The 15,709-nt window shown below is 43.4% G+C and overlaps 1 protein-coding gene across 2 annotated transcripts in view; it reads right to left on the bottom strand.

Moving 5' to 3' along the window:
- IGF1R (insulin like growth factor 1 receptor) overlaps positions 1 to 15,709 on the bottom strand; it is a 167,102-nt gene that overhangs the window by 32,930 nt on the left and 118,463 nt on the right. For both annotated transcript variants that reach the window (XM_062501790.1, XM_062501791.1), the window contains exons 3-5: positions 6,341 to 6,653; positions 3,712 to 3,857; positions 1,782 to 1,926 (exon numbers count right to left, since the gene is read on the bottom strand). In XM_062501790.1, coding sequence (XP_062357774.1) covers positions 1,782 to 1,926; positions 3,712 to 3,857; positions 6,341 to 6,653 — 604 coding nt within the window. The remainder of the gene's footprint in view (positions 1 to 1,781; positions 1,927 to 3,711; positions 3,858 to 6,340; positions 6,654 to 15,709) is intronic.

The raw sequence follows: 15,709 nt of genomic DNA on the forward strand, positions 1-15,709 counted from the left end.
TATGATAACCAAGGCAAGCAACAGCAACTGAATAAGGAACAAAGAACATCTGAAGTGCTGTTTTGTCAGTCCAGTCCAATAAATAAAAGGACAGTGGCTGTGGGGTAAGACATGTAATGAACAACAAACCCTCTCTGTCACCCCTCAAGGCACTGCAGGCACAAACAGCTCTAGTTCCAGCAGCCCACTGCTTTCCAGGTTAAGATCCCACTCCCTGTTGTTCATAGCTCTGCTCAAGTAATTGTTCAGGCTCAGTCCTTCCTTGTCAGGTGCCTACTTCCACCTAAGTATTTCTGGACATGTTATTTAGACTGTGGTAATGCCTGAATTATGCCAGGTGTTTTCCAAGCAGAGATTGTCCATTAGTATGTAACTGCAGTCATTTCCTAACACAGGGGAATTTTAGCACAAGCAGCTCTACCATAGATCTGTTTTACCTCCCCACTCAGCCCTGTTTTCTTCTTCAAAGCTGCACCTATTTACTGCTCTGTTTGGGAACCTGACTGATAAACCTCCCGTTTCCCCTCGCTTCAGCTCTGTCTGCTGACAGACAAGTTTTTCATGACCACAGATATAATTACCACCTGAGACACAAAGCTAAACTCAAATTCAAAGAGGTTGAGGGCGAGAAACAAAGTGGGTAAGTGGAGTGTCTGCGAGGGCACAGCCCGCCGGGAGCAGCAGAACGAGTCTGGCTCAGCACTGGCAATCCCATGGGATCTGCAGCTGGAAACAAGCACCTCCAGAGAGCCAGGGCTCTTCCTGGGCACACAGCATGCTCTGCAAGGGCAGCAGGGAGAGCTGCCCTTGCACTCACTCTGTCAGACGCTGGAATTTTAAGAATTTAAGGCTGACCAAAGACAAGCCTGAGAGAAGGAGGGAGGCTGTGAAGAATCCCTGGTGCTTTAACTTTATACAGTCAGGGCAGATGTCGGACATAAACAACCTTTCCAATGACCTTCACACTACCTTTACTTCTCCAATTTCCCCCAGTTCTTCATTTAATAGCTCTGCCATTATGAAGGGGACTGATTTCTTCCACAGAACACTTGGGATGGCTACTCAATTTGGGATGAGAAACAGCAAGACATTTTGCTGAAGGACACTCACCACACCTCAGCATCACACACTTCTGTCTTGACAAACTTTTACCATCACAGGAAAACAGGAGTTACGTACAGTAATAAGTATCACATGGTGAGTAATTACAGAAGCAACATAATCCACAGCAAACATTTCAAGGGATCAACTTTTCCTTGTTGACCAGTCTTTTGCATGCTCAGTAGATAATCCATGTAATGCTAACATTTCAGAGAGTTGCAAACACTTGCAACTTGCACTGTGTTTTGCTTCCAGTTGCACTCCTTGGCTGGTAAAATTTGTATTTCTTTTCAGCTGACTTTTCCATAAAACTCGTATAAAACCCAACAGTAACTACTAAGAAATCCAATTGTTTCTGAAGACACTTTTTTTTTTCCCAAAGAGAGAAAAAAGAACAAACAAAACCACTTTATTGATGCAAAGAATGTACCTAGAAAAACCTAAAGTGAAAAGCAACAACAAAGCTACCATAAAATACTTCTAATATACTCAATTTAACATGCTGATTTGGACAGTAATGCAAATGAGCAATGCTGTGCAGAGGTGATCATGAGAAGAAAAATGCTGCATATTAGTGAAAGAGGAGATTCTATAAATGAAAGTGAATGCTTTTTAGGAGACTTATTCTCCACAGCTTTCTATTAAAGTGAAATTGCATGCACAAATATCTGAACACTTACCCATCCACCTGCTCCTCTCCCAGAATGTACCTCAGGTTCTTCAGGAAAGACAGGGAGACCAATGCATGGGAATGACGAATCTTTACATACCCTGTTACTGTCTCAATCAGACCCATAAAATTCTCCAGTTCTGAGGCAATGTTATCTACAGTGAGAAAAAGATGATCATTATCGTAACAGAATTCACAGCTTTGCCTGATATTCTGCTTCATGCAATATTAGCTCAATAAAAGAAAATGTTTGTACTTGTTGCTTTTGAAAATGAGAGACACTGGCTCTCCTCCCCCAGAACAGTTCCTGCGCAGCCAGATGGTTGAAGGGCAAAATAAAGTCACAGAGTAACAGCGGAAAACCAGTCTTGCTTTTCCGTACTGCAACACCGGGCATTTCCATGGGCATTGCCCTCTGAAGCCAGCACCAAATGGTGAGCCAGCATTCTGGCAGGGATGAAAAGACCCTTGTGTAAATGCACACACTGTGAGAAGGAATTGCTCTTTGGGTATGGAGCAAGGCTCAGGCAGAAAGCTCCACTGGAAAACAGAGAATGAAACTGAAGATGGAGAGGAGAGGGTATGTTCCTGGTCTGCTCTGGGCCACAGAACATTCCTTTCCATGACCTGAAAAGCTACAAAACTGAACCAGTTGATGAAACAGCAAAAATAAAACCATCAGGAAGTCTTCCTGCCATGGAGCATGTTCCATACAACTCACTGAAGCTTACTTTCTATTAGAAATTATTAAAATGACTGCAGAGAAAGCTCCACTCTTCAGAACTGCCTCCTCTCTATGAACTGTCCCCTGCCCAGGGCTGCAACACCCCGTCCTTCACAGGCTCAAGCTTTGCTGTCCTTACCTCTAGCAACCCCTGGCCCAACCCCATTGCCTGGTGTCACCACCTTGCCAAGCTATGCCACAGTTCCAGGAAGGTTTTAAGGATTTGGGAGAAGCTGCTTTGGGATGTGTTTGCTGCCGTAAACACAACAAAGTCATAACAGATGGCTGGGAAGACCAGTTACCAAATACCAATGGTTAGTTCCCATACCAAATAATCAGATGCCCTTTGGCAGTCTAAAATAATGCTTAAATAAAATAAAAAAAACTCCCACACACTTGACCCAGGTAACTGGAACATCTCCCATAATGAAAGATTGTACCTGTAGTAGTGGAACCACAAATTAAAAAATCCACATGCTGCTGTAACTAAACCCTGGAACCTTCATTCAGCATGAGGTAGGGAATCAAACAAATCCCAATGTTTTCAACCTTATTCATGAAACCAAAAGGGACCTTCCATAGGGATACAGAAGTCCAACAAAAACTAACAGCAATTTTTACTTGACTTTTAAAAGCTCATCAACTGTCAACACCTCCCTGGCTGATGAATCACTGCTCTGACAAATTTAATCCAGCGTTTGTTCAAGACATGTGACAGAGATGGCCAGCTCACTAATGCTGACCATCCAGCAGCACAGTGTTAGGCTTTGTAAGAGCTCTCAGCACTCTGGAGTCCATGTTCTAGCAAAACACCACACCTTACCTTAAAAAGTGAGGATCTGCAGTCTTACAGTGCCACGTGACAAGTTATTTACCAACCCAGATGCAAGGATTTTCAACTTTTCCAGCTTCTTGGGCCTTTATTACTCCTTTGGGACCACTGCTCATCTAACTGTCTAATCCTGGCTTCTTGTCCTGCCAAAAAACCTAACAAAAATACCAGCTTTCCCAGCTTTACCTGGGAACTGAATACCTATTCCACCTGCCTGGGGCAGGATGGTCCTGCAGCGGGCCAAATTAAACAGGAACACTGCTCTGGGCCTGGAAAGCAAACAGCTTGCTGAGTTTTAATGTTCTTATCATTACGCTGACGACAGAAGGAAAAATGTGAAAAGCAGCCTTATCAGGGGTTCAGAAAGAGAGGGCGAGCACTTACTTCCACGCCGGATGTTGATCAGCAGATTTCCCTTGAGAATTGTGCATCCCTGCAACATTTGTGCTGACGTGACCGAGTCAATGGTCTTTGTTTTCCCATCCTCGCAAATTTTGGGGCAAGGCCCCTCACAAGGGCTGCAGAACATGCTGTGAGGAAAGAGGGGGATGTTAAAAACTAAACAGTGATATGTGAATCTGAGTCTATAGACTGCTTTGAGTTGAATTTTGGAAGGTATTTCCCTCTAAAACTTCGGCAAATCCTCCATGCCAGAAGGAAAGCTGCCATGCTTGCTCAGGATACACTTGCCTGCTGCACTCCAGAGAAGCTGGAGCACTGTACCTCCTACAGTGACTGAATGGACCCATACCCATGGTCTGCCAGCTTCTGGAAGGTTCTGTGGTCCTTCCAAAGTCAAAGGCACTTCAGGTAAAACCCAGTGCCCTTACAACTGTGCCTTTATTCCAACTGAATTGTTCCCAGGAACCCCTCCCCTCCCATTTATGAAGGCAGCCTTAGAATGCAGGGAGGTTTCGTGCTAATCCCAGCCCAACCTCACAAAATGGGCCAGCCAAGAACTGGAGATGGGAAAATACCGCTCACATTCTTAAAAAGTTGTCTGTGTCCATGTCCATAAACCAATATTTAAAGCTCAGCACTAGGGAATTCCATGTTCCTGGCCATTTAGCTCAGAAAGACTGTGGGGGCACACAGTCAGGAGGGATGTGGAGAAAGTGAGCAGTCAGTTAGTCACTACTTCTTGCAGCTTAAGAGGCATTAAAGCAGCAAGTTTAAGGCAACGGAAGATTGTGTCTTGGTGCAAGGACAACTAATTGGCAACAGGAATTGGAAGAGGAAGGCCAGAAAGTTCAAAATGGGTGATACAGATGGAAACATCAAGAAAGAAACAGCCCCAGAGTCAGAGAAACCAGATTGCCAGAAGCTGGGAGGCAACACTGAAACACAGGCTCATTTCTGCTTCTCACACTCACAGGCACTCAGAAGCATTTTTAGCAGCCAAATTCAAGCAAGAACTCAAGGTAGACCAGCCTTTGGCTGCAAGAGCTCTTTAAAGGCTCAATGTTAAATTCCCTACACATTCATCTCAAAGCTGGACATCTCATGTGTGAACAACACCCCCAATCACTCCTCCTGGTAAATGCCTTTCCTGATTCAAGGCAATTTTTATTTTCCAATTTATTCTAGCATTTCACTCGGTATTTCATTATTATCTACTCCACCTAATACCACTTTAGAGAGGAAAAATAAAAATTTTAAAAACCCAAACCCAGCTCTAAGGACAAAGGCTTCTGCTGACAACACTGATGGACAGGGGCTTAGTATTTATTTTTTTAAAAAGAAAGTGAACTCACTTTCCTCTGAGGCTTAAAGAAACATGTAAATTGATAACAGTTTTCCATGCATAAACCATAACAGAAAGAAGCTCCTTTCCTAAGCAGTAAGCTCCTATTTCAAAATCCTGCTCTATAACCTGCCACAAACCACTAAAAGCTGCAGACACAAGAAAGAGGCTTCAACTAAATGTACAAAGAATGCTGGAAATGCTTTCCATTTGCAACTATTTGTTAACAGCACCTCTGGGGAACAGAACATTCACTAGCCTTGAGTTACAGCTCCTTTCAATCTCTGCAGAGAGCTCAACACCGAGATAAGACAGGGTGGCCGCGCACTCCAGCGTAAGAGGCTCAAACAGCTGCTACTACAAGCTCCAGGAGATAACAAAAGCTGCATTTCTCAGGTGAATATCTGAATTTGGGCAAAATCCATGTTAATCCAAATGCCAACTGGAGACTGCCTGGAATGGATGGATGACACACACAGAGACACAGAACTGCTGCATCACCACGATCCCCTTTCCGGAAAACACAGCAGCCTACAAAGACATCTTTTTAGCATAACACTGAAGCACTACAAATTTTAGCACACTGACTATCCTTTATTGAAAGTCCACAACTTCCAAGGGACAGAAGGCAATGAAGGCTGCTTGCTTAAGCCACTGAAAATTATGGAAGTCACAAGCAAACATCGCTCCAACTGTTAGAATTAAATAACAGGAGGAGAGTGACACTCCTACAAGAAACTATTCTATGTAATACTCTTGGCTGCTGTGTTATTTTTGTCACAATCTGTATGATCGCTTCCTTCTAAAACACCGCTATTATCTCCTGGGCATAATGAAAAAAGGGAAATTAAATTAAATACAGCGAGGAATACATGTGTCTAAAATGCAGGCATGCATAAAGCAAACAACATGCAAGGCAAGGGAATTCCTATGGTTTGTTCTGTGTGATAACGGTCATCAGCCAACTCCAACCTTGGGCATCACTTTGTTCTTGGATTTCACTTTTGTTACTCTCTCCTTGAAGACCTGGTTCTGTACTGCACGACCTCCTCCAGCCCTTGTGAAGAACCAGAGCCCACTGACGCTGCACAGGACCACACACCCCCATCAGGTGGATTCATCACGGAAAGATCTAAGTCAGCTTCTACTGGGAAGCCACACAACACCCCGCCATGTCCTCCCCTCTACCCCAAGTAACTTGCACCCCAAGCTGCCCCAGAACAGGGAGTGGCAAACCCAGAGAGGAGAGCCAGGCAGAAGCTGCGTTACCTTTGGCTCCCGTTGCGGATGAAGCCCGAGGGACACTCGGCCATGCACTCGTCGTTGTGAATCACAAACTTCTCATACTCGCTGGCGTCCGTGGCGGGGACTTTGGAGCAGAACTCTCTGGTGACACAGCGCCAGCCCTCGAACTTGTAGGTGTTGGGGGGACAGGTGGGCAGGCACACGCCCTCGTAGTAGTAGTTGCGGCAGGCCACGCACGCCGTGTTGTTGTCAGGCGCCGTGCAGCTCCCCAGGCACTCGGGGTGACAGCACTCGTTTTGGTCTGTGCAGGCTCGCTTCCCACACGAGCTGGGACACACTGCAGGACACAAAGCAAGGCAGCATGAGCAACACCTGCTGTGGTGAGTGGCACTAAAGGACAAACTCTGTTCCGTGCGACTCTACGACGATTCGTTCCCTGTGCTCTAGAGCATCTCTGGGAAAAACAAACACACTACTGTAAAAACTTCTGGTTTTCTCAGCTTTAGTTGCCTGAAAGTATCTTTTTCTCAGATCAAATTTATGACATGAACCAAATAAGTAATAAAGAAAACTGCTGAAAGCAACATCAACATAAGGATAATGGAAACAGGCAGTACTGGAACCCATTCCATAGCCCCAGTATTATAGACTTTTTTTCTTTTGGCATGCTGACTTATTGTCTTTCTAAGCATTTCTTGCTTTTCCTATCTGTACTTCAAATTGGTCTTTTATTGGCAAGAAAACAAGCTTCCTTCAAAACAACTTAATTACACTTGTAGAAGGAAGCACTGCTCTACTGCAGCACACATGGCTGGGCTGACCCCAGTGTAGCATCCCAATGCTGCTTATGTGTGCAAAATGCAGTTTAATAAAGTATCAAATCATCATCCACATCAAATACCGAGGAATTACAGAGCTACTATTTTCCCCTGAAGAACATGACAAAATTCTGCCTTATCCTCAAATTCTGGGTTCAGAGAACAAAATATGAAAGGGAGGGAAAAAAAAAAAACAGGGTGCAAATTTATGGAGACATTCATTTTATGTGAAAGCATTTCAGCTTGGAAGACACGAACAAAGAGCAGAATCCTCAGCAGCAGAGCTCACCACTGCTAGATCAAAAGAAGTGGCAGCATTATATTTATGTAACAACAGCATTTTGATTACAGCACTCTATGGCCTTTTAGCCACACGAGCCGTGTGCCAGAGGCTCTGGAAACACAGATTGCAAATCTGGTTTGCATTAAGTAGCTGTTTGCCACTTTCTAACTTTGCTAAAACACTGTATCAGTAACAACAGCAGAAAACTGGATTTCAGTGGTGCCTCTACAGAGGAATCCAAGTGGAGCACCACAGACATTTAACTGAAAGATTTTGACAGAAAGCAGAGAATCAGGAGAGAAGTTAACATCCCAAAATGACCATGGAAGCAGCTGATGAAACCCCATGCAAAGTTCTTCATTGTGATTCATCTCTCAGTGTGGGGCTACAGTGTTATTTTAATGCAGGACTAAATACCCTAAAGTTTTAACGTCCCCCTCTTTCCTTCCTAGGCTTTCCAGTTTTTACAATCCCATTCAGCAGAACTCCACCATCCAGACACAGGACAAAATGCTCAAGACTGCTATTAAGAAATAACAGTAACAGTAATAACAACAATTCCCCCACAAAAACAAACCAAAAACCACAACCCCCATTGCTCATAGCTCTGCATGCAGGATGTTGACATCTTACACTGACTTGTGATTATAAAGAGACATTTTCTGACAGCTTTAAGTAGTGCCCACCGTGAAAAGGACTTGTCAAAATGCCATTGGAGAATTTTTCATTTCTTGTCAAAATTATTCTATATTGACTCTAATTTTAATCACCTTATTTTGAAATACATACAGGGGTGAGACCATGAGAACAAGGAGATGGGACCACGAGCAGTGCTGGTGCCTGCTCAGGTACCACAGGTATCACAACTATCAGATGAAAACCAAATTTAAGAAAATTTTTGCAGAGCCTGTAAGACTACAGAGAGCAGGAATGCAGAGGCAATCACTGCTAAATAATTAATTGTCTGAAGATTCTCGATGATCTTTTTTTTTTTTCTTGGAAAGGAAATAAGCCATACACCAAACCCATATACCAAAATAAAACACGCATGCAGGTGCGTATTCTCTTTTGGACAGTAATCTGTACCAGTGCAAAAGAAGTCTGCCCAGATGCCACCTTAGTAAGGCATCACAAACTGCCTTTCCCCTTAAGGTACATAGGACTTGCATCTGGCACTACTAAGGGCTTAAAAAAAAACCAAAATCAGTGTGTCTTGCTAGCAGATGGACTGCTGTGCTGAGTGGATGCCAAAACTCAGATTTCATGTGGTAGCTACATTTCCAGTTCAAAGCCCTACTAAAAAAAACACACACACACTCCACCCCATGCCTCCACAAAGTTCATTACTGGATGTATTGATTAAATACATGATTTTTTTTTTTCATCTGAACAATCTGCTGGAAAACAAACACTGTTGTACTAAGTATTGGGATAAACATAGATTAAGTTTATTTCATTCCTGGGAAAGACTCTTGTATTCCCTTAATGCCTCTGCCATTCATGAGCAGTCTGCTGTAAAAATAGGATTCTCTGTATCTCCTGGTAAATCTGCTGACTCTGGTCTACTGAAATATAAATTGGAATACAGAAGGATACACAAGTTCACATGAAAAAGGCCATCAGTGAAACAGGTTTTCAAAACTATAGCAATATTTTAATCACAACCATTTGAACAGGAACTCCTGAAAACTTTATAATTTTTTAAAAGCTCAGCAACCTCACATTTTCCTCAGTCCTATTTTCTGCTTGTTCTTGCTAAGGTTGGCAGAGTTTTCAGCCTGGAGACAATACGGGTATCCTGTTTCTTTGAAGAGGCAGAACAAGAACTCCTGTGTGTGTGTAGGATGTATTATCAACAACAAAAAAGCCTTATCTGCCTTACACGCCAGCTCCCTCAGATATCCCTGTTCTAAAATCCTTACTAAACAACACTGGCTGACCTCACAGTCCAGACCCATCTATCCTCCCCCTACCCTCCCAAACTGTGCTACTTGGGCTCCTAGATTGGTACCAAAACATGTAAAATGCAGGTTCCAAAATACTTTTGGCCAAAAAAAGCACCCTGCAATACACGCAGTAACTTGTTGACTTTATTCTGAAGAACATTAGAGACACAAACAAGAGCGAACAGCGGGCTGACATTTGGGGACAGAGTTTATCAGCCAGGTACAACAGTGCCTTGGAATATGAAGGCTGATGACAATACACAAAAGAAAAAAACAACCCTCTGAACAAATCCTTGCTGACAAGCCCAAGGGCAAAAAAATGCTTAATTGTCATCACATGGAGATACCAAAATAATGGAAAATTTCAGAGACCTTGGAGGGCAGCCATGGGAGAAGGAAGTCAAAGCAAGACGTGGAGAAGGGCAGACCCTTAAGCACTTTAATAAAGAGATGATGGAGGCCTAACAAGACCAGCATCCATTTACATTTAGGGAGTGAAAGTAGTGTCAGATCTTCAGAGAAAGACACTACAAGAGTATCAGTAGCCACAAATCCAATTTCCTGGAGCAAAGCCAACAACAGAACTTTCATTGTCCATCCATACTTTACCTTCTCTCTGGTTTCTTCAAGTGAGTTTTCCCTGTCAACGAAAAAATCAGGAGATTTTCCAAATACTGTTAAGATACTATGATCACTGATGAAAGAAAAAAAGGCAAAAATTTTCATTCCAAGATGACTGTTTACTGAGCAAATCAGATTCAGACTTGACATACAGCAAGGAGACAACTTAAAACTAAACTCAAGAAACATCTTAGAAACAGGAGGAGCCCCAAGAGAATCTGACTCAGAGACTCATTATCCTCAATTAAAACCCCCAAGATGCTAAACCAGAACACAAAGCAAGGTTTGGAAATCCTCAAACACAGCTCTAGTTGGGGGGGGGGGGAATAAAAAGCAAGCAACAAATCATCTGCATTTCCAACAGTTCCCTTTTGGACAGGCTCAGGCTGAGGAGGTGGCAGTAAGTTTGCCTGACATCTAAACCCTCCCTGCTATGCGGAGCGTGCACCACGCCAGGGCTCGCTGCGAACGCCCCGCGCTGACATCATGGCTATCGTACAGTTTGGGCAGACAAAGTGTTCTTATCATCTCCAAGACGCCATGACTTCAGCGATGCTGGAGCAGAAAAATCAGGTGAATAAACAATCAGTCACAGGGAGTGAAAATGCAGCCAGAGGAGGAAGACTCCTGGCAAGCGGAGGCGCCGGCCTCGGCCAAGGATGGCACCGCGCCAGTCACATGCGGGCAAGCAAAAGGTTGCCAAGTGTGGGATAAATATTTTTTAAAGATTCTTTCTCTCCTTGTAAAAAGATATTTGATCCTTCTTTGGCTTAGTGGTTTGGGGTTTTTTTTGTTGTTGTTGTTGTTTATTTTTCTGTTTGTTTGTTTTTTGTATACTCTTTTGGCTTTTTTAAAACATCCTTCGGATAATGTTCCAGGGGAGAAAAAAAAAAAAACGGGGGAGAAAAAGTGCCTTGTTTTGAGCAGAAACCAGAGGAGGGAGGGAGGGAGTGTTTTCTCCTAGCCAACTACTGAAAAAAATTAGCTGTCTAAATTTATCCACAAAGACAGAAAAATACAGTCACTTTTGGAATGTTAATCCTTCTACATGACAGAATTTTAAAAATATTGCATTTTAATGGGCTAAGCTTCAGTATGGCCTTTCAAACAGCTGACTTCAAATGCTCAAACGGCCTATACAAGACCTGATTTCTTCTGCCCAATATTCTGTGAGAATAGAGAGACTGGAGAGACATTACTCAGAAAATCCAGTTCCACTGATTCATGGTCAGGGCTGGAATCAAGAAGTACAGAATAAAAGGAAATACACGTATTAAATACATGCAGTAGCATGTTCTGATCACAGAAATATGGGCAAAAGCCATGTCCAAGGCACTGAAGAGGCCACTCAGAGTAGTTGTGCAAATATATTACTACAGAAACAGCTATTAACAACTTATCAACAATGGTGCATCCTTTTTCTTTTCTGTTCCCCCATCTCAAAACTCATAATCTCATATTCAGTGAAAATCCTGAAGGCAAAAAATGCTGCCATGTCGAACCACTTCCTAGTAGTTAAGGCATGAAGTCTGACAGCTTTTGACATTATCTGCCAGATCTCAAAAGTTCAGTTCAACCCAGCACTGATCTAGGACCTGAAAGAGATCATCTCCTCCTTCATTACACCTCCAGTATGTAGAGTCGTGTCCACCAGCAAAATACTTACACCAAGAGGGCATTAAGTCTACAGCCCACAAGCTATGTCTGACTCAAGATCAGTCATGCGTTTCCATGTTTAAATCCTAGTCACTACCAACCCATTTTTATCCCCGAGACCCTTCCAAGGATCCTGAAATTATTCTGAAGTGGTTCAGGGAATTATTTTCTTCCCACTGCACCTGGTCAGCCTCCACACAAAGCTTTTTGGTCTCTCACTTCTTGGTGTTTCTGTTTATCACAGATGCTCCATATGCCTTTATCCCTGCATGAAGGAGTGGGTGTGATGAAGCATCCAGAACCTCAAAATAACCTCAGTGGATTTGCCCAGCCTGACATCAGCCCATAACTGCCCAATTTTTAATCATATGAAAGACTGATCAAGGAATCTGTTCTTGCATTCCCCTCCTCAGGATTTTACAGGTGAAAAACAATACACAGCCAGTTGTGCAGCAGTTGCAGGAGACAACTGCTCAGACGGAAGCTCCTGTAGATGATTTTGGACCAAAGGAAGTGAAAGAAAGGAGTGAGACTGGTTAGGAGAGGAAGGTCCAGCACCATCCAGCACCTGGAGGCTCTCAGATTCCACCAGATGCAGTGAGGTCTATAAAGCTGAGAGGAAACATTCATCACTCAATGAGCATATTCCATTTGGATACACTGGAGTTGGATGACCTCACACAACCCTCTTTTGGCCACCTCTCATTTATTCCTTACTCTAGAAGTTATATCAAAACAGCTTCCTGTTTCCCAGCTGTGATACAAAAAAAACCACATATGTGCCAGATCCATTTTATACAGAGCAGAGGACTTGGGGACACTCTCTGGCACTGCAAAACTCCCATCCCTGCAGGTTTCCACAAATGAAGCAATCAACCCTGCTAAATGTTCCAGAAGCATTACAGGAACTCCCATCACACCAAAACGAGAGCAAATGGAAACCTGAGTGAAGAAAACAACCACCTTATCCCACAGTCAACAGGAACCCATGGATAGCACAGGTAGTGTGCGTTTGCTCCCAAGTGCGTAACACTACAGCCCAGGAAGGTGCAAACAATCACGAGTTATTGACAAACCCAGGCAGCACGAACTGCATTCTCTTCCAAAACAGTTTATGTTGCCCAGCACAGCCCAGACTGGCACTGTTGCAGCTGGCACTTGGGAGAATGAGGAAAAAAACAAGTCCATTTAGTCCTTTCCACGCCAGTATGAATTCAGCACATAAACAAACCCCACGGAGGCAGATACACAGCCATCCCTGGGGATTTGGGGCTACTTGCACTCTATCTTCAACACGGGGTAAACAAACTGGTCGGGAATGTTTTACCAGCAGTACTGCACTCTTCCAGAAAGATTTCCTCTATGCACAAGGAAATTTCCCACTGGAAGATGCAAATCAGAAGAGTAGCACTGATCAGAGTGGGGATGAAGGCAGGAACATGAGGGTCCCCCCATGGTGGTGAAAGCTGCTCCCCATCCACTGCCATCCCCCACCATTCACTGTTACAGATTTGTCCACATTCCTAAAGGGACAGCTGAAGTTCCTGAACTTTGCAGCAACAGATAAGGAAAGCAAAGTGCTGCTAAAGAACAGCTCGGAGGCAAATTATTATTTTTTTTTTTTTGCTGCAGATTACGAGCGATATATTGGAGTTCTGCTTGTTCTTGCTTAAAGCTAGATTTAATCTGCCGGTCTTCCAAATGCTGCAAGTGTAAGGCAATAAGCTTTACGGGATTTAATTAATATACTGCAAGCAAGGAGTGCTGGTCAGCCATCTCCTGGCAAAAGCCCAGCTGGAGGAGAACTACTATTCACATTCCAGATTTATTCTAAAGGAGGAAGACAGGCTGATAACATTATCACACTGGCCTAAATTATGTAGTTCTCTTAATGCTGAAGGATCACAGCAGTTTAATCCGGGGCAAACAAGAGTCACTGGTTCGGATGGATTCAGCTCCTGCTTCATTTCAGGAATGCCCTTTGCATTCATGCCTCACACCCATCAACAGCTTAACCATGCTGGCACCAGCAGGGAAACACAATGTTCATCTTGGAGGCTGAATCAACCCTGCCCCAGTCAAGGGCTAATTACACTAAAATTAAAGGGAAAAGAAAGCTTCAGGAAAACTGTTCATAATACACACAGTTGGGCAAACCTAGAAAGATTTTGTTCATCTGCAACTCACATGACAGTGACAAATGACAAAACCCATCAAGTTCTAAACATCAGAAAGGTGGCAACTCAAGGAAATAGCCAGAAAGACCAAGAACATTCAAACTGTTTTACTACAGAGTGAGATTTCTCAAGCTGTTCACCTGCTAAAACCAGGATTAAGATCCAGATGTTCAGGAGCCTGAGAAAAGAACAGGATGCTAATGGAAGGGCATAACAAGTTGCAAGAATGCTGATGTTTTACAAAGTTAAGAGACAACTGGTGCATTTGTTTTAAGTCAAAAACTACTGAATCTGGGAGTTTGACATCACTTATGATATTTGTACATTGCAAGGGAAAGGCACCCTGATAACAACAGCAACAATGCTCCAAACGATATTAAGGCAATTATGCCAAAACGATGAAATAAAGTATTTCCTTCAGGACTTTGAGAAATACAAGAGTGTAAGGAAATATGACAGCAACCAAAGATTGTGCTCTAGAGATCCACAACAATCAAAGGGTGAGCTCTTTCCTTGGTTTTAATAATCACAGAATGTATTTTTCATTCTAAATCTTCCTCTATTATAAATGCAGAGGGAATACAGAAACTTCCTGAATTTCTAAGACCTAAAAGCAGACAGGAAGATTGTGCATGAATCCATTTCATAGTGCATTTTAACAAATTTACAGCCAACAGTGACAGTGAGAAGGACACAGCTGACTTTAAAGCTGTATTAGAATTACTTTCTTCTCCTACACCACAGCCATGGACAGAAGCATCTCAGAAGGAAATGGGAAAATGTTATCTTTTTAGACTTGATGCAAAAATTGCTTTAATAATCTGTAAATCACCCTGAACTATCTGGACCTAAACTTTTAACTCCATCCTCCACGATCTGATCAGCAAAGAACTGCTGCAACAGTTGTCTGACCAGCCCTGTGTGTGCACAGAAAATTTGGAGCTGGGCTGGAGAACCTGCTTTGGGAAATGCAGGGATGCTCCCAGCCCACTGTGGCACTGGACACGACCACAAAACAAAAGCAGGCCCCAAGTGAACTGCTGCAAGTTCAGCAGCTCTGAATCCCCAGACAGCCCAAGCCAAGCAAAGGACTCAACACCTGAGTCAGAAGGCACTGGGAAAAAGTGCCTTGGGTCAGCAAGGAGCACAGATGGAACAGCAGCAGCTGGGAGTGCTCAGTGCTTGCTGCTAACCCACATGAGGGATGACAGTGTCATCCTGCCTGTACTCAGCTCACTATCTTTAAAAACCTCCTCCGTTGTGAGACAGAACTATTTTGGTTCTTCCAACAGTTTGATAAATAAACTGTTTGACTGTGACATCCCCCAGAAACTGCAAACACACAGAATACACTCACGGGACAAAGCGCGCACACAGCGCTGCCGGCCGTGTACTCACACACTGCTACGGCTTGGATGCTTGAGTTGTCTCTGCTGATACACTTCCACACGCTTTTGAGGAATTCCTGCTAGCATGACCGGGAAAAAATAATAATGGCATTGCTTTGGACTTTCGAAATCCCTCCCTGTAGTAAGGATTTGTGATCAGATTAGGGAGTAGCAGAGGTTTATTTATTTATTTGTAGGAAGGACAGCCAAGGTGAACTGTATCCCTGGATCTGACAGGGGCTCCAGGCTACAGCAAAGCCAGCTCAGAGACACTGCCTGGCTGCTCTGAAGCTGGAGACGGCATCAGACAGCACTTACTGAAGAAAAAGAGGGGATTCATGGTTTTGGTACTGGCACAAAGTGGGAAGCACGCTGCTTCCCACTCTGTTTTTGCTTGAGTTTGGCACGTTTGAGCTACGCTTTTCTTCTCCAGTACCTTTTTTTGTCATCTCAAGTCACATTCACATGAACATATAAATACGCAGATCCTTACACTCTGTGTAT

The sequence above is a fragment of the Cinclus cinclus genome, chromosome 13 (genome assembly GCF_963662255.1).
Source record: "Cinclus cinclus chromosome 13, bCinCin1.1, whole genome shotgun sequence".
Taxonomy (NCBI): domain Eukaryota; kingdom Metazoa; phylum Chordata; class Aves; order Passeriformes; family Cinclidae; genus Cinclus; species Cinclus cinclus.